At 38.4% G+C, this 20,137-nt stretch overlaps 1 protein-coding gene across 1 annotated transcript in view; it reads right to left on the reverse strand.

Moving 5' to 3' along the window:
• The window catches only part of mRpS7 (mitochondrial ribosomal protein S7), a 190,769-nt gene that overhangs the window by 89,973 nt on the left and 80,659 nt on the right, over nt 1–20,137 (reverse strand). Inside the window, exon 2 of the mRNA XM_067149633.2 lies at nt 2,369–2,545. Coding sequence (XP_067005734.1) covers nt 2,369–2,545 — 177 coding nt within the window. The remainder of the gene's footprint in view (nt 1–2,368; nt 2,546–20,137) is intronic.

Below are 20,137 nucleotides of genomic sequence, written 5' to 3' on the forward strand. Positions count from 1 at the left end.
ACTGTTGACATTTGCACGGGTCCTGGACGTAGCGGGCCTGCCTTCGCGATGGTTGTCCGTGATATCCGTGCGTCCCGCTTCGAATTGCTGACACCACTGTATGATACTTGCCGGGAAATGGCCCGCTCCCCATACACAACACTAATTTCACGATGAATGTCCGTGCAACTCTTCCTTTTGGCCCATAGGAATCGGATTGTCGCATGCACCTCATATTTGGAGTGAACGTCCAGTTGACACGCCATTGAATTTGGCTGCTATTCACACAATACTAGACGAGACACCACAGCGGCCTGCGTAACAGATGTGTGGGCAGTGTCTGTCCCTCTCTCCGCTGTGCCCACGTTTGCAACACATAGCGCGCTGCTGCAGCGTGTTACTGTAACTAACCTTTTGATCCACCTAGGTAACTCTTTTTTTCGGGTTACGCATGCATGAATAACAGGTACAGTAAGCTACTGCCATTCTTTGGCGATAATTTGAAGCCATGTATACCTATAATCTCTTTGAAATCAGGAATTCTGCACATTCTTTGAAGACCATGTGAGTTTGTAAACAGATGTTGCTTTTAGGTGAAAGTGACATTGATTTCAGAGATAGTGAGAGTGATTTTCAATTAAGTGGTGAGGTAGATGTTGCAGAACGAAATTGTGAGTTGAGTGATGAAAACCCCGATAATGGGAAAATTATGCTAAATGGCAGTGCTGGTACCTCTACTGATGGCTGGAGGAAATACCGTGACACCGACTTTAATTTCAAAAGCCCATTCACAGGTACGACAGGTTATAAACCACTGCAAGGTTGAGTGAACATGACTTTTTCCAATTATTCTTGACTGATGAGTTATTGATGCAGAGTTGATTCCCATAGGGAACCTAAAATATTTGTCCTGAATGAGTAAATTTATAATACCAATATAATGGTCCGTTATTGGACATTATAAATTTTCCAGCTAACTCATTCTTGGTTGCCTGCGTTTCGCCCTCGTGTGCTAAGTTAGGCTCGTCAGTTGGGACTTAGCACACCACCCAAGACGCAAGGCTAGTGCATAACGTGGAGGCCACTGCATAGGCTATTTGAAGCCACCAGCAGTGCCAATGCACTATGAGAGCTATGTCTCATTTCCAAAAATAGATACCTGCCTGGCCATCAAATGATGCAGAGTTGATTCCCATAGGGAACCTAAAATATTTGTCAGGCATCTATTTTTGGAAATGAGACATAGCTCTCATAGTGCATTGGCACTGCTGGTGGCTTCAAATAGCCTATGCAGTGGCCTCCACGTTATGCACTAGCCTTGTGTCTTGGGTGGTGTGCTAAGTCCCAACTGACGAGCCTAACTTAGCACACGAGGGCGAAACACAGGCAACCAAGAATGAGTTAGCTGGAAAATTTATAATGTCCAATAACAGACCATTATATTGGTATTATGATGAGTTATTGTCAGAAATTGTGCGTGAGACTAACTGGCATGCTAGTGTAAACAAGCAATAGGTTACGCCCCTCACACGTGAGTCTATTAGGAGGTCGTGGATAGATGTTGCTCTTCCTGAATTCAAGGCATTTTTAGGCATAATCCTAAATCTTGCAGTGAACAGTAAGCCTGAATTATGACGTGAGACTGTGTTTTTCAGCAATACTTGAAGAAAAAAGCCCGGATTACATCCCGGCGAGTGATTTGGCAAGTTGCATCCAGTACAAAGAGTGACTGTCTGAGATAATTTCAGGTTTGAAAATGCTGAACATTGCATGTGAATGCTGTATTGCACTTGTATTATATTTATTTTGTGTTTGCTTTAGTTGATTTTTATAAATATGCTGTCAATGTGTTTGTGCTGTCTCTTATCCCTCTGCAAGCAGATTCTTACATGGAGCTGGAGAGGCAGGAGTGTTCAGAAAAAAAGGATGGCTAAGGGTTAAGGAAAAGTGAAGTGCCATTTTCTCCCTGAGGGAGCTCGGGAGTGCCCGTACATGTACGGCCGGGAAAGAAGAAGAACAAAAGGCTACACTGTTAGTCTAGGACGACATCTTAACAACGGGACTTTGCTCGACTAAAAGTGGTACTGGTGTAATGGTGTCCAGATCAGAACTGCTGTGCTCATAAAATAGCACTATAGTTTGAGCATTCACCGTCCCATCATGAAGGAACGTTGTTAGCAACTCAGTGTTTGAATGTACCACCGTCTGTTTTCAGTGAAGGACACAGTGGGATTATGGCATCACTAGTCAGTTGATGGCAGAAATGCACAAAATGGCAGGCAATGTAGGTTTATGTTGCTAATGGCAGACTAACTTAAGCCGTAGTTGGGGAATATTACTCGCCTAAGTGTTGCCTACACTAACATTTGCAGTTAGCAATGAGACTTACCTGGTCAACTCGTCGTGAAACACAGAACTTGTATCGTCATTCTTAGCAGCTTTGATGGGAACATGAGCCAATTTTTGTGCTTCTTCAAGCTCAAACATTTCATTTTGCTGGTCTCTTTTAAAGACTGGAGATACAAAGTATGGGGCGTATGAGCTGTAGGAAGCAGCGTCCAACCACCTGCAACACATGAAACATGATGACTTCAAACTGCTGGGGGCCTTTATCACTAGCTATTACTCTATCAAAGAGGAGACATCTACTTGTGTGTGTGACTAACTTGACAGTCCTTGTGTAAATCCCAACTGGTCCTCCACACATTCATATCATTGTTAAGTTCTTCGAAGTGCAAGAGAATATGAAGTTTTGTAGAATGTTCAGTACAGCGACTATATCAATAAAGAGAAGGGAATAGTTCAGTTTGAGAGACTTGTCCTCGAACTGGAAAACCCCAACATTGTTGACGAAGACAAAGTTATTATGTATAAACACTGCAAGCTTCAAAGCTGTCATCAATGGTCAGATAACAAAGGGATACTTCCAAATTCATTATACAAGATACTGCCACTGGTTCATCAGGGAGACATCAGAAGGTTCCTATTGGAAAGGACATTTTTCAATAGGATATTTTATGTTTCACACATCTCACTTATGAATCCTCTCACATGTTTTCGACTCACTTTTGTTCCTCCTGGAGCAGCAGTTAACTGTGAATTATATCTGTAATATGTGGTGGAACGGAGAACTATAATGGGAAATATAATTTAAAAGTTTTTTTAATTTAAAGTGTCTGAAGAATTTCATTTTGTTTGTAATATTTTGTATTGTGAGGAATGAAGAAATGAGAACTCTGGACTCTACTGGAATATTTTTTATGTAATTGAAACATGTTTGTAATCTTTTTTAAATAAGGAAACAGCAAGATATATGGAACTGTAAATGAACATTGCAAGATGCAAAAGTGTTTTGAAGTGATTTTTTTTTGTATGTAAATTTTATGTAATTCTGTATGTCAAAATTGTAATCTGATGTAAAATTTTGTAAGGTGCTTTATTTTGAAGCATCCTATACAGTACGCGCGGGTTACCGATGTGAAACAGGTGATTTAATTCCTCTCGCATCAGTAGGCCAGGAAATGACCATATATGGTCATTCAATTGTATTGGCAATCGAGAATCTAGTAGAAATTGTTTCTTATTGGTTAATTGTGATCGGCCCATTTCCGGTCTTCTGCCGGCTTTGGGAAAATGATGCGTGTGCTTGGCGTCTTTACCATCTGAAGTTATTGTTTTTTGTTGCTGGTCTGGTGAAATAGAATACAGCGGAGAGATTAGAATGTATACGGTAACTGCAGAGTCAGAGCGTTGTAGCTGGGATGAGGCATCTTCTCATTCTGACTGCGAAGAGGAGCCGTAGTGGCACGCCATATTCGTGCCGATGTGCGCTGGGTTCTGGCGTGTTGTTGAAAGTTTTATGGTGCCTCATCCCAGCTACAACGCTCTGACTCTGCAGTTACCGTATACATTCTAATCTCTCCACTGCAGTTCACAACACAAACAACTCTATTCTATTTCGCTTCATCCAGAGGTCCGTCATACTTTTTTCTACGGAATAATATCAATTTAGTCTCACCGGCATCTCACACCGATGTCTTCACATAACATTCGAAGCTACAGAAGTCAACTAAAAGAATAAGCGAAAGTTTCAACCTGCAACATATTCCTAATAAGCAATTACCTACAAATAACTGTCATCATTGCTGCCATTCAAACGCACTGAACACCCATGAGTCTCCATCCACACTGACCAGTCTCCGTACCAATCTTGGTGCTGCAACCAGACAACTTTCAGCTTGATGCCTATAAACCTCATTTGGCTATGGAATAGTTCCCTCCCCCCGGTGATTTTAACTAAGATAAACCACTCTGCAAATTTCTGAAATGTCAATGCTACATTCTTCTTCCAACCTTTAAAACAACAGGACGCACTTGGTACTAGATTTTTTTTATATCCTTGCTCACCAAGCTGCTCTTGTGTAAATATGTATATAAATTGTAAAATTCTCAACTGTTAAATTGGACAATGTAAATACTGTATAGTTACCAACCATCGACATTAATTTTTGGTTACAAACATTGACGCCGAGCACTACACCCTTTCTCCCTTGATTGTTATAATGTAAATATTTTTAAAACTTTATATTTTCCTATGATTGCGTCAACTGTTCTCCAGAGCACCACTGCCGAACTCTACTATTTTAATTTTACGCATTAGTGCTGACTTCTTATTCTATAAACCTATATGTTCAACCATCACTATTGTACAACTGTTTCTCTTACTTAATTTTTGTAATGTGTATTACTAATATGTATTAATTTGTGCATGTCAACTACTAACCAGGTACCTGATTTTAGCCTTGAGGAGATAATTTGACTGATGATGCCCTCAATGAAGGGCGAAACATGTCTCAAGTGGAATCAATAATAAATTCCTAAATTGTAAAATTTATATGTATTGAATAGGTGACGAAACAAACCTTTTAGCATCCTACATTCAGTATCTTCAATACGAATAACAATGATTTTTATCACTTGAAAGTGGTTTGTTCCGAGCTGTCAGCGGAGAGATGGCGTGGAATGACGTTAGTAGATGAATAAGTTTGAGTGGCGTTTATAAAAGTAGGAAAGATCACAATATGAAGATAAAGTTGGAATTCAAGAGGACAAACTGGGGCAAATATTCATTTATAGGAAGGGGAGTTAGGGATTGGAATAACTTACCAAAGGAGATGTTCAATAAATTTCCAATTTCTTTGAAATCATTTAGGAAAAGGCTAGGAAAACAACACATAGGGAATTTGCCACCTGCGTGAATGCCCTAAATGCAGATCAGTATTGATTGATTGATTGATTGACTTTATTTTGAATCCTTATTTACATTTACAATTAAGCCCGAGACATACACTGCGTCTCAAACGTCAAAGCAAAACAAATCAAAATACACTGAGCGGTACGAAAAACGCAACACTTCAATTTCTTTCAAAAACTGAAATTTATTCTAAATTTATAACACTTTTATGACAGTAATCCACCATCTTATGATGGAATATTGTGGTACGGTCCCATCTAACGGTCTAACAATGAAAAGAAAAGATGATTATAAACAAATTGAACAATTTAAGCGAGAGATGCACATTTCAAGGAAATTTTGAGTAAGCTCATTAAAAAAAATAAATTTTTTAATTAAAAAAAAAAAAGACCCCACTACCTTCATTTTGGTTCTCCTCATTCAAATTATAACCCATGTCTTGCGCCAACTTTGACTACTTCAATCATGACCTAAATTTTTTCAATTTAAAAAATAGCGCACTGTGCATATATGTTTTCATTTGTTTTCCGATATTGCGCTTTTTACTACATTTTTTCTCTTTACAATTGTTTTTTCAAGTCAACTGTTTTCCAAGAACTCAGCAGGAGCACAATTACTCATTCAATTATAATGAATTGCGTTGTATATTTCTATATATACGTACTTAACTTCCCGCAACCGAGGCAAATAATGGACCTTCAGGATATTCTCCATTCTACTTTGGCGTTCGAGACCACAGCGTATGACCTTGGATGTGCCGCGCTGATCACCGTGAGCTGGCAGTTTGCTTCTATAAATCTATTCGTCTGCGACTTCAAAATATTTATGGATCTTCATATGTTGTTCGATAGTGTTGTGACTTTGTACCTGACAGAGTGTAAAAACTGACCCATTTGACCGTTCTCCACTATTCATAAACATTGAGAGACTTTACTTATCATTACATGTGCCGTACTACCTTTCATAATATTACGTACTGTTTTATTTTCATTGACTCACAATTTCTATCCCCATCATCAATTTATATATCATCTTATACCGATCCAGAGTTCACTTATTCTTTTTCATATGCATTGTTTTTCTTGTTTTTTATGTTTTGAACGGCTGATGATGACTAGGGTCGAAACCGGTCCCATTTCTAATCACTATTAAATAAGAATGTAATCACTACATTCCTTTCTTTTATGTATTGAATAGGTTAAACCTCTTTTTCAATTATTTAATTTTTAACGTTAATACTTTCAATACGGAACAATGAAATTTTTATCTTTAAATGCACAAGCTAACCAAGCTAAACAAAAAGCCTTCTCTTACATGGGCCTAAAGATCAAGATCGCTAAATGAGGAAAAGACATCGACTTCCTGAAACAATGCATATCCTACAATCTTACCCCCAAATTTCTTCAAAGTTGTACCAGAAAAAACATTTCTTCTCCTCACATGTTAAAAACCCAAAGAATAACCAACAAAATTTGGTTAAAAAACGAAATCCGTTTCTTATACAAGAAAAAATCCTTTTTAAACAACAGATTATACGAAACACATCTAGAAATTGCTAATCTTCTCCCGAGTGTACAATGGAACGTCTTCCTAACTCAAGTAGACAATAAATTATTTCATGTACTGTCAATTAAACAACAAACCCTAGAGAAAAAACTCAAAATTCTTAAGAACAACTCTTCTTCACATAAATTTCAGTTTAAGAACCTCAACACACCCTCCAAAACTATTGAACAATTCCATCCTCCCATTGTAAATCTATCTAAAACAACTCTGAGTGATGTTGAAAACTCACTTCTTTCGAAGGGCCTCAAACACAATTGGCCCAATCTCAACACTTTCAATGCAGCCACCAATTTAATTATTGAATCTGAAATAGCCATTAACAAAATGCCAATAGATGAACAAGATGAAATCAGATATGAAGTAAGAAGAAAACTCGAAAAAATCTTCATTAACAATAACAAAAACATTTCTCTTAATAATAATAATAATAATAATATTAATAATTTAATTAATGATAAAATCATTTCAGATCTTAAAAAGAAAATCAATGACAATCTCATTATCACCAAATCTGATAAAGGCAACACTACTGTCATAATGGAAAAAACTGACTACTTAGATAAAACCAAAATTTTTTTCAGTGACCCTTCTTTTTCTATAGTAAAAAAAGACCCAACCACAAAAATCCAACGCCTACTCAAACATACTTTAAAAAACGCTTCCTTTCTCCTCACAGATCAAGAAAAAACTAAATTAATAAACATGAACCCAGGACTACCCACTGCCAAAGCCCTCCCTAAAATTCACAAAACTAACATTCCCATCCGTCCTATTATCAATTACAGACCCAGTCCCCTATACAACACTTCTAAATTCATCCAAGCATTTTTACTAAAAAATTATCGATTTTTATCCAACAAATCTATCAAAAACACTTCTGATCTAATCAACAAATTAAAGAATTTTGAAATCCAACCAAATTTCTCTCTCCATTCTTTTGACATTGTAAACATGTACCCTAGTATTCCAATTTCAAAATTATTCCCCATTATAAACAACAACCTAAACAAATTCAGTAACCTAAGTAAACTTGAAATTCAAGACTTCATGTCTATTTTAAAATTAGTTCTCAACAATAATTATTTTACCTTTGACAACACCATTTATCAACAAGATGGCTTGGCTATGGGCTCACCAGCCTCTAGCATTCTTGCTGAAATTTACCTCGACTTCTTAGAAAACACAAAAATTAATAATAATAATAATAATAATTTCTCCAACATCCTCTTTTGGGCCAGATATGTCGACGACACATTAGTAATCTTAAATGAAGAATCAACCAACGCAGCCTCTACACTTCTTCATCTCAACAACTTAGACTCTAACATTAAATTCACCCTCGAATCAGAACACAACCAAACTCTTAATTTTCTAGACCTAACTATCACTAGACATCCTTCTTCTTTATCTTACAAAATTTTTCAGAAAACCAACCCAAACAGCAACCACAATACGACAAGATTCTTCGCACCCTCAAGCTCATAAACGTGCTACTTATAACAGCTTAATTTTTCGTGCCTTCAACACCCCTATGTCCAAAAAAGATTTAAATAACGAATTAAACACCATCCGCAACATCGCTAAATTCAATGGCTTTAACAATTCCTTCATAAACCGCATCATCAACAAATTCAAACACCGTCCAAAAACCACTTTATCTAAAGACATAATAAAACCAACTGCTTTTTCCACCTTCACTTTCACTCAGGATGCTTATAAAATAACTAATATTTTTAAAAAACCTAACATGAAAATTTCTTTTAGAACTAACAATAGAAATCTTGATATCTTACACAACTCTAAATCTCTAAATAAATCTAATGCTTTTTCTAAATCTGGTGTATACAGATTCAAATGCAACAACTGTAATTCCTCCTACGTCAGACAAACTGGCCGCAACTTCAATATCAGGTACTCTGAACATGTCAACGCCATTAAATACAACAGATTCTCTGCCATAGGACAGCACATACAAGACTCAAAGCAATAGTTTCACCAGTATTGAAAATGACATGAAAATACTTAAGATCATTAACAAAGGCCCCCTCTTAAACATAACTGAAAATTGCTTTATCCACCTTGACCAGTACTTCAACCCTAATTTCAATTTAAACGACATTTCTGAAAAACCCAACATCCTTTTCGACTTCCTAATTCTTCTTCTCAAAAATTCCAAATTCCAAAACCCCAATTCTATTTTCCATGCCTTACAAAGTTCCCACCCACATTTTCTACCTCCAATAACCCACCCTAAACTACCCCTCTTTCATTTCCCTATCTTATCCTTCTTCAACACCATTTATCTTCAATTTCCTTTATTCTTCTCTTATTTCACTATCACTCTTCCTCTACCGGTATTAATTTATTCTACCTTTTCTATTTAAAAAAAAAAACCCCACTACCTTCATTTCGGTTCTCCTCATTCAAATTTTAACTCTTGTCTTGCGCCAACTTCGACTACTTCAATCATTAAAAACATTAAAAATTAAATAATTGAAGTTCAACCAACTCAATACATAAAAGAAAGAAATGTAGTAATTACATTCTTATTTAAATGGGACCGGTTTCGACCCTAGTCCAGGTCATCGTCAGCCGTAAAAACAAGTAGGCAAAATCACACAATGTTTATGAATATTGGAGAAATGGGTCAGTTTCACACTCTGTCAGGCACAAAAAAACAAGTCAACTTTTTCAAGTCAACTGTTTTCCAAGAACTTAGCAGGAGCACAAGTTCTCATTCAATTATACTGATTTGCGTCGTATATTTTTTATATACGTACTTAACTTCCCGCAACCGAGACAAATATTGGACCTTCAAGACATTCTCCACTCTACTTTGGCGTTCGAGACCGCAGCGCATGACCTTGAATGTGCCACGCTGATCACCGGGAACTGGCGGTTTGCTTCTACAAATCTATTCGTCTGCGACTTCAAGTTTATTTATAATCCTCATATATTATTTGATAGTGTTGTGACTTTGTGCCTGACAGAGTGTGAAACTGACCCATTTCTCCAATATTCATAAACATTGTGTGATTTCGCCTACTTGTTTTTACGGCTGACGATGACCTGGACTAGGGTCGAAACCGGTCCCATTTAAATAAGAATGTAATTACTACATTTCTTTCTTTTATGTATTGAATTGGTTGAACTTCAACTATTTAATTTTTAATGTTAATAATTTCAATACGGAATAATGAAATTTTTATCTTTAAATACTTCAATCATGACCTAAATTTTTTCAATTTAAAAAACAGCGCACTGTGCATATATGTTTTCATTTGTTTTCCGATATTGCGCTTTTTACTACATTTTTTCTCTTTACAATTGTTTTTTCAAGTCAACTGTTTTCCAAGAACTCAGCAGGAGCACAATTACTCATTCAATTATACTGAATTGCGTTGTATATTTCTATATATACGTACTTAATTTTCCGCAACCGAGGCAAATACTGGACCTTCAGGATATTCTCCATTCTACTTTGGCGTTCGAGACCACAGCGTATGACCTTGGATGTGCCGCGCTGATCACCGTGAGCTGGCAGTTTGCTTCTATAAATCTATTCGTCTGCGACTTCAAAATATTTATGGATCTTCATATGTTGTTCAATAGTGTTGTGACTTTGTACCTGACAGAGTGTAACAACTGACCCATTTGACCGTTCTCCACTATTCATAAACATTGAGAGACTTCACTTATCATTGCGTGTGCCGTACTACCTTTCATAATATTACGTACTGTTTTATTTTCATTGGCTCACAATTTCTACCCCCATCATCAATTTATATTTCATCTTATACTGATCCAGAGTTCACTTATTCTTTTTCATATGCATTGTTTTTCTTGTTTTTTATGTTTTGAATGGCTGACGATGACCTGGACTAGGGTCGAAACCGGTCCCATTTCTAATCACTATTAAATAAGAATGTAATCACTACATTCCTTTCTTTTATGTATTGAATAGGTTGAACCTCTTTTTCAATTATTTAATTTTTAAGCTCATAAAGGTACTCTGTTTTAATGTTACACACTTCACACTTTCACTTCACAGACCTCAGAGACTATCTCGGAGACCTCTGTTCGCATCTTCAAAAGCGTGTATTGCCACCTCTTGCAGCAATGACGGCATTCAACCTTTCAAGCATGCTCCTGATTAATGCAGTAATGTTCTGTTGAGGAATCATCTCCCATTCTTCCAGGAGGGCGTTCCGTAGGTCCTGTAGGGTCTATGGATAGCGCTGACGGACTCTTCTCCCCAGCTGGTCCCTTACATGCTCAATGGGATTCAAATCAGGGCTTCGTGCAGGCCAAACCATAGCATGAATCTCTGTTTCATCCAAGAACTGTTGCACAATTCTGACAGCATTTGGGTGTGCACTGTCGTGCCTTAGTGTAAAACCATCATCAATAAATGGAGCGAAAGGCACAACATGCTCCAGAAAGATTTCCTCCACATACCGATGTGCAGTAAGGCTCCCATGCTCCACGATGACTAAATCCGTCCTTGCAGCTGTATTGATTCCTGCCCACGCCATCACAGAACCACCGTGAAAAGGCGTCCTGGATGAGAATGTGCAAGGGGAATACCTTTCCCCTGGCCTTCTCCAGACCCTCTCTCTTCCGTCAGGTGATCGGAGGCCAAATCGTGACTCGTCGGTGAACAACACTTGATCCCATTGTTACACTGTCCAGCCAAGATGTTCCCTTGCGAAACGCAGTCGAGCTGTGTGATGCTCTCTGGTGAGTTCCGGTCCTGTAGCAGGTCTTCTGGACGGAAGATTGGCTTCTTCCAGTCTTCTTTGAATGGTTCTCTCACTAACATTAACCCCTCGAACTTGGTGGAGTCGATTTCGTGCTTCAATAGCGGTGGTGTGACGGTTGCGGAGAACTTGAAGTTGTAAGAAGCGGTCATCTTTCTCCAATGTTGCTCTTCTCGGGCCTGATCCTGGTCTCCTCGCAAAGCCTCCAGTTTCCATGTACCTTCGTACAGTTCTGGAAATCGTAGAAGGTGTAGTACTCAACACTTCTGCAACGTAATGCATGCTGCGACCATCTTCCACCAAAGCAACAGCTTTCGCAGCTTGTTCAGGGCTTAACGGCATGTTTACTCCAGAAAGCTGAATAAGAGAATCAGATCCTACAAACAAGTGTGATTGAAAGGGGAACAATTAAAGGTACAACAATAAGCACTACAAGAGCTGGAAAACATTATTGGCTCACATCCAGCGATGTGTTTGCCAGGTTGCGCGGGAAAAAACAATTGAGGCTAGTGCAATAAACAATCAACACTTCATTGTTTACTCGCAAAGCAACCCCGTCTAAAAACAATGGTTGAAGTGCTTCACTTCGATTAAATAGATAATTACACATCATTTATTGGGTGTTGTGTGCCGCTCAGTGTATGTATGACGCTAAAATAAGAAACTGACTCATAAAAGAAATGACACTAACCACTCAGCTAAGTAAATCAGAATAAAATGTAAGAAAGCAAGCTACGACCTCATGCAAACGGTCCACATTTACGTTACAAATATATTTACATTAGCAAGCTTCCTATCATTTACTTTAAATAGGATGTAGTCCTTCCAAACAAAGCTACATCTACTGAAATTAAATATCAAAACTAACCTATCCCCTTTTGCAACATTAAACACATTCACAATCACAGAATTACATTGAAAACGCTGTACTCATCTTTTCGTTGACTTATCGCCGCCCGTCTTCAGGAAATAGCCGACCCCATCTTGTTTTTACCCAGCCATATCGATGGTGATGCCTTGGATCAGTCCTTTTGTCACCATCGAGGGGTAGAAAGGTGATGTATTTTCCGTTGCTGCTTCTGCTTCCGGATGTCGTCTAAAACACCCCCTCGTTCACGATGCAGAGACTAGGTCAATATCAACCTGCCGGTTACTAGAATACTACAGCCGGGGGTAATTTCCACTCACCGTGAAACCAGTACCTATTCAGTCGCAGAACCGCTTCTCTTATCTACTCCCGTAACTAGGGCAAATATTTCCCACTTATAAAAGGCTGGACTGGAAATTGTAAAGTTTATGCCCTCGGAAACTATTTACACAGGCAGGCTACTATGCATTTTGAAATGATTAAATGGAACTGTTCTCTCCCCTTGGTAATCGTAAGTTAAATGCCATTCTCCCAGTATTAGAAAACTTGAATAGATTGAATGCAGACTGAGCGACTTACAATAAAATTTTACAAGTCCTCACACTATCACTCACGTAAATAAAAACTTCTTCTTACGGTGTTACCTGCACAGAATCTCGCCAAATAATAGGGTACTAACTGACGCGGTTATCATTTTTATTAACTCGTCCTTGAAGACGCCATCGTATCCTCGACTGGGGCCATCTCCTCCGTAGATCAATGCCTAGCCATATCGAACGGTGATTCTATCGTTTCATTGGGTCAACACATCACGTACCTGACGCTTACTTTAAACATCTCTCGTAGGTGACCCTAGCCTCTCGCCGGGCATCCGAAATGTTGTCCGTTGGAGTTCTATTGTTTCCCTGTTCTGCTTTGTGTACGTCATGTCGAAATTCCACCTTCCAAACTTAAATGGCGAGCAAACAAATCCGAGCAGAAATTCTCTGTGTATTTGAATAAATGAGCACTTCAATAAGGGCTCAGCAATTAGTAAATTCATAAACAAGTCTTGCAGACTGAACGCGTACCGAACGAAGTTCCTTCAACCTCATGTAGTCTCTGTTCTTCTAAAATTCTCTTGACCATCCTCAACACTTTTGTTGCATCTGCTACTCTTTGCTGTACTTTCAACAACTCCCTTCTATACTGTTCTTGCGTCTTAGTCTTACTTTCCTCGTAAAACTAGAAACATTTAGAACAATGTCCTATTTTTGTCGTAAAATTCAGTTTAGAATTTACAGGTGGCATAACTCACTTGGTGCACCAACGGTACAAATCTACACTGGCAAGTGACCGTAGTTCCCAGTCAAGCCTGTTGCACCCTTCCCACTGGGCTCTCACAGTTGATTGAACTATCACCAGCAAATCAGTCCAGTAGAAACTTACCTAAAGCAAAAACAATGACTTTGTCATGAAATACAGAGGTATTTACAGCAATTTTACTCATAAGACATGAAGCAGCCCTTAAAAAATCTGACTACTTCTGCCAGGTCTGAACCTGCTGTCTTGGGATCCAGAGGCCGATTGTAGTTACCAAAGAGCTAAGAGCAATCAGACTTGTGGAAAATGTGTTCACAGTATCCCCTTTAGCATCCAGTCTACTCACAAATCATCATACATTCAAAGGTACTGCCTTCCACTTCTACAGTGCATGCAATAAGTGCTACCATTTGACCGGCCCATACATTTCTCCAATTTATCTCTGTAGCTCAGACATCTGGAGCAGGACACAACTTCAAACGTGATTCCTTCCTTCAATAATTTTAGTATCACTGCAGGTGATGTGCTTGCTGTCCTATTACCGTTCTCGTAACAAGGGAGAAAAGTATTTGAGCCAACAGCCTATGGACTAGTTTTCTGGTCTTACCTGGCCAATAACATGAAAGAATATTAATATTTGGAAGGTCTTCCTTGCACAAAATTACGAGATTAGATAGATACAAGTCGCTTTACGTCGCACCGTCACAGATAGCTCTTACGGTGACGATGGGATAGGATAGGGCTAGAAGTGGGAAGGAAGTGGCCGTGGCCTTAATTAATGTACAGCCCCAGCATTTGCCTGGTGTGAAAGTGGGAAACCATCGTCAAGGCTGCCTACAGTGAGGTTTGAAACTACTATCTCCCGATTCCAAACACACAGCTCCGTGCCCCCAAATACACGGCCAACTCCTTCGGTCAAAATTAGGAGGAAAAACAAAACGTATAACAACCTGGCATGCAGACCATATACTTCATCCACATGCACTGGGCTTCCCAAATTCTTTGGATTCCCCGTGGCATGGGTCCATAAAGCTGTGGAAATAATTCTCATCCCAAGCACAATCTTTTCAGACCATAAGAAATTGATCTAACAACTAGTATACATTCCTCAGTGGGTCAGCATTGCCTAGCGAGCTACGAGTGACGTCATCATAAGTAGTGACACTATTACTGTGTGCTAGGAGTCTTGAGTATTCTGTGTGTACGGAATATATTGGTGGTGTATATAGGATAATATTTTTTGTTTATTTCCACCTATTCAATACATTACAAGATGTTGGCATTTACTTTAAAACATTATTCAGATGAGGCATATTTCGCCTCCTACTGTGAGGCATCCTCAGTCATTATCAAAAACCTTATTATTTTACCAGGCATCTGGTTAAAGATATTCAAAAATGTGTTTGATGATTATAAGAGAGGTAAGATTTACGTTTGTTATAAACATGTTCATGAAGTAACTAAAAATCTAATATATTGATAAAAACATATGTAGTTCTTTGTTGAATAGGACTTGTTTGATTGTACTATAGTAAAAGAAGGTGGCTTGAAGCCGTAGTCATTAATAGATGTCTAATACATAGTGGAAGGCATAAAATATCAGTTCTATGAGAATATACATTACATTCAATTGATACTAAAAACTAGTGGATTCATAGGTAGTACATATAAAATGTTCAATGAAATAACTAAAGATCTAATAAATAGATAAACACATATGTAGTTCTTTGTTGATTAGGACGTCGTATGATTGTACGGCTTAAAGCCGTAGTCATTAATAGATGTCTAATACATAGTGGAAGGCATATGAAATCAGTTCAATGAGAATATATAATACAATCAATTGATACATAAAAACTGGTAGATTCATAAACAGTACATTTAAAAATGAAGGCGTCATGTGACTATAAATGACAGTTGATGGCTTAAAGCCGTAGTCAAAGTTTAAAGTATAGGTCAATAACTGCTAATATATGGTAAAAAGATATAAGTCAAAATATAAAGCTTAGTATAAAAAATATGAAGGAAAAACATTCCAATTGTTTGACAAAAGTTACTTGACGTTGGCATGCATTTGTCCGTGATATTTATTGGTCAACAGTTCGTAGGTTATTTTAGATTTATTCGGCAAGATTGCGTTGACAAGAAGTTCACCAGATGTTTATAGTTGGCCTAATTTGTATTAAGTCATCAAGAAAGTTGCAGAGATGATGATGGGTGGAAATTCTCAACGTTGATTTGGTTTTTTGACGTGAAGGTTGGAGAGCTGTTGTGTTCTTCTTCGATGACAATATATTTTATAAAATATTGATATTAATAATTTATACTATTGAAGAGTATTATGGAAGTTTGAAGAGGCTGTTGAATTATTGTTGTTATAGATTGGTTCTGAAATGTAGAAAAAACTGTAGTTAATTTTGACGAGAATGAAAGAAAACATGGGAAGGTTTTGTTTAAGTGTTGTTAGTGAGAAAATGTTGGTGGTTACCTATGGCGTTGTAGGCCCGTTTGACAAGCTGTGTGAGGCGCTATAAGGATAATAATGGTCACTAACGGTTTTTACTCCTTGTGTTGTACGTATGTCGTCTGGCCAGAGGGGGATGGGTAGGAGGGGGCGGAGTTGTAGGCTTGTGATTCGTGAACGGGAGGGAGTTGTGAATAGTAGGGGAAGCGAAGGGGCGTGTATCATTTATTGGTTTATGAATAGCGCGTGGAGGGGAATTATGTAAGGTGGGAGGGGGAGGGGGGTATGATGTATTTGTTGATGTAGGGGTGTTTGTTGATACTGTTTTGAAAATATTAAAAAACTTTTTGTCCTGAAGGTTTACATTATTGAATAATGTTACTATTTGGTCATATAAAGGGCTTCTATTGTCTATTGGATCATTTAAATTCTTATTAGCATTGAATTTTTGGCCCATAGGAATCGGATTGTCGCACGCACCTCATATTTGGAGTGAACGTCCAGTTGACGCACCATTGCATTTGGCCGCTATTCCCACAATACTAGACGAGACACCTCAGCGACCTGCCTAACAGACGTGGTGGACAGGTCTTACCTGGTTTTTCCATTACATTTACAGAAAGGCACTGTGTTTTACTGATGAACTATAATATTTATTTGCATCATATTCATTGCCACATGTTGCGAAGCTGAGGTTGTGGAGTAACGTTTTATGTTCTTTGTTTATTTTGTCTTACAATCATGTTGTTTATCGGTAGTCATGAGTAAATCTATGAAAAAAATTATCATCTGGTGTTCAGGGAAACCTGTTCTTTGAGTTTCCCATGTATAATGAAGTCTAGAAAAGTAGGCAAATCTGAGTTTTGTACCATGTGCTTTTGTGATATTAACCTAGAACATGACGGCAAAAATGACCTGACTAATTTCGTAAAGTGTTAAACATCTTGATAATTTGAAATCTAAGGAAGAAAATCAAAAAATAATTTTTTTTGCCGAAGTTGGAGATAATGTTTACGATGTAATCAAAGCCGAGTGTTTGTTTACAATCCTCGATTTGCAACTAGTGTTGTGGCCTCATTTAGTTCTATACCTCTTATTTTTAAATCGTTAGAAACCGAGTCTAACCATCGTCGTCTTGGTCTCCCTCTACTTCTCTTACCCTCCATAACAGAGTCCATTATTCTCCTAGGTAACCTATCCTCCTCCATTCGCCTCACATGACCCCACCACCGAAGCCGGTTTATGCGTACAGCTTCATCCATCGAGTTCATTCCTAACTTAGCCTTTATCTCCTCATTCTAAGTACCCTCCTGCCATTGTTCCCACCTGTTTGTACCAGCAATCATTCTTGCTACTTTCATGTCTGTTACTTCTAACTTATAAATAAGATATCCTGAGTCCACCCAACTTTCGCTCCCGTAAAGCAAAGTTGGTCTGAAAACAGACCGATGTAAAGATAGTTCCGTCTGGGAGCTGACTTCCTTCTTACAGAATACTGCTGATCACAACTGCGAGGTCACTGCATTAGCTTTACTACACCTTGATTCAATCTCACTTACTATATTACCATCCTGGGAGAACACACAACCTAAATACTTGAAATTATCGACCTGTTCTAGCTTTGTATCACCCATCTGACATACAATTCTGTTGAATTTCTTACCTACTGACATCAATTTAGTCTTCGAGAGGCTAATTTTTATACCATACTCATTGCACCTATTTTCAAGTTCCAAGATATTAGACTGCAGGCTTTCGGCACAGTCTGCCGTTAAGACCAAGTCGTCAGCATAGGCCAAACTGCTTACTACATTTCCACCTAACTGAATCCCTCCCTGCCATTTTATACCTTTCAGCAGATGATCCATGTAAACTACAAACAGCAAAGGTGAAAGATTACAGCCTTGTCTAACCCCTGTAAGTACCCTGAACCAAGAACTCATTCTACCATCAATTCTCACTGAAGCCCAATTGTCAACATAAATGCCTTTGATTGATTTTAATAATCTACCTTTAATTCCATAGTCCCCCAGTATAGTGAACATCTTTTCCCTCGGTACCCTGTCATATGCTTTCTCTAGATCTACGAAACATAAACACAACTGCCTATTCCTCTCGTAGCATTTTTCAATTACCTGGCGCATACTGAAAATCTGATCCTGACAGCCTCTCTGTGGTCTGAAACCACACTGGTTTTCATCCAACTTCCTCTCAACCACTGATCGCACCCTCCCTTCCAAGATGCCAGTGAATACTTTGCCTGGTATACTAATCAATGAGATACCTTGATAGTTGTTGCAATCCTTCCTGTTCCCTTGCTTGTAGATAGGTGCAATTACTGCTTTTGTCCAATCTGAAGGTACCTTACCAACACTCCGCGCTAATTTTACTATTCTATGAAGCCATTTCATCCCTGCCTTCCCACTATACTTCACCATTTCAGGTCTAATTTCATATATTCTTGCTGCCTTATGACAATGGAGTTTATTTACCATCCTTTCCACTTCCTCAAGCATAATTTCACCAACATCATTATCCTCCTCCCCATGAGCTTGGCTGTTTGCAACACCACCAGGATGATTTCCTTTTACATTGAGAAGATGTTCAAAATATTATCTCCCCTTACCCGAATATCACTTACTCCTAGCACATCCAGATGCATCCTCTTTGCTGACTCAGCCAGTTCTACCTTCTTTCTTCCATAAGCCCCATTAATATTGATAGCTCCCCATCGAATTCCATTTCGTTCGCCAAGTTGTTTCCAAGGAGTCCCTCGCCTGTCAAATGGGAGTGGGACTCCGTTACTCCCATAGGTCCAAGGCTGGCTTAAAATGTTCTGAGCTCGGTAAATTCATGAAGCAGGATGCTACCCTACTTGCACATAGTCCAAGTGAGGATCTATCCTCTAACGGATTATGGACCACCGGTGAATTGTATAGTCCTAGCCGCCTGAGCACAAGGAGGGCCATGACTCAGAATATGTCCGAGATGCCCACTCCCATTCCATAGCAACTGGTATTCTGACTCTCAGGACCACTTACTACGCCACTCAGCCGTTGCCCATGGTTCACGAACTAGGACGTGACTGCAGTAACCCACAAACATGAACCACTCGGTTTTCCTCATCAGTCAGAAACCATTTCTGTGCAGCCTGTACATGGTTAACAAGTACCCTTTTAAGAATGATGTGCTAAAATATGCACAGCTTGCTAAACTTGATGCCATTGAAGAAGCACAGTTTTCTTCCGTTAATTTCTTTTTGGAAAAGTTTCCTATTATTTTATGTAAGAGAGAAAATGAAACAAGTGATGACGGTGTGAATGAACTCGAAGCCAGTTTGTGGCTCTTCAGATCGACAACTTATCGCGTGTTGTAAGCACCCAAGCTACAAATGACTCAAAATGGGCAGAGTTGTTGAATACCCGTGGAGGTGATGGAAACTATAAATATGACAGGATCTCTAGATTCATGCTGTCTTCTTACCATATCACATAATGATGAAGAGTGTGAATGAATTTTCAGCCTAATTAAGAAGAACAGGATACAGTCCAGTTCATCGATGTCCAGTGGAATTCTGGAATCCATTCCCATTTCGAAGACCAGAAGTTCTGAAGCTTGTTATACGAACACGTATTCTATCGACTTTCTGAAGAAAGTGAAGCAAGTCACAACTTAATCTGTTAAATCAGACTGAAAGATGTGCGTGTGATAGTGTAAATAACTTGTGTGCTTATAATTATTTGCAACAACGTACTCGTTATTTCAAAGTCATGTGCATAAACAAATTACATTGTGTAAGTAGATTTCATTGATGCATTGTAAAGATATTTGTATTAGTTTAACTGAGGTGAAATACTGAATTCTTTCCCTTATAATGCCATCGGTTACATGTAGTGTTCTATATTAATGCTCTTGAACTTGTAATTATCTGAAGTGAATAAAAT

Source organism: Anabrus simplex, chromosome 6, assembly GCF_040414725.1.
Source record: "Anabrus simplex isolate iqAnaSimp1 chromosome 6, ASM4041472v1, whole genome shotgun sequence".
NCBI classification, from domain to species: domain Eukaryota; kingdom Metazoa; phylum Arthropoda; class Insecta; order Orthoptera; family Tettigoniidae; genus Anabrus; species Anabrus simplex.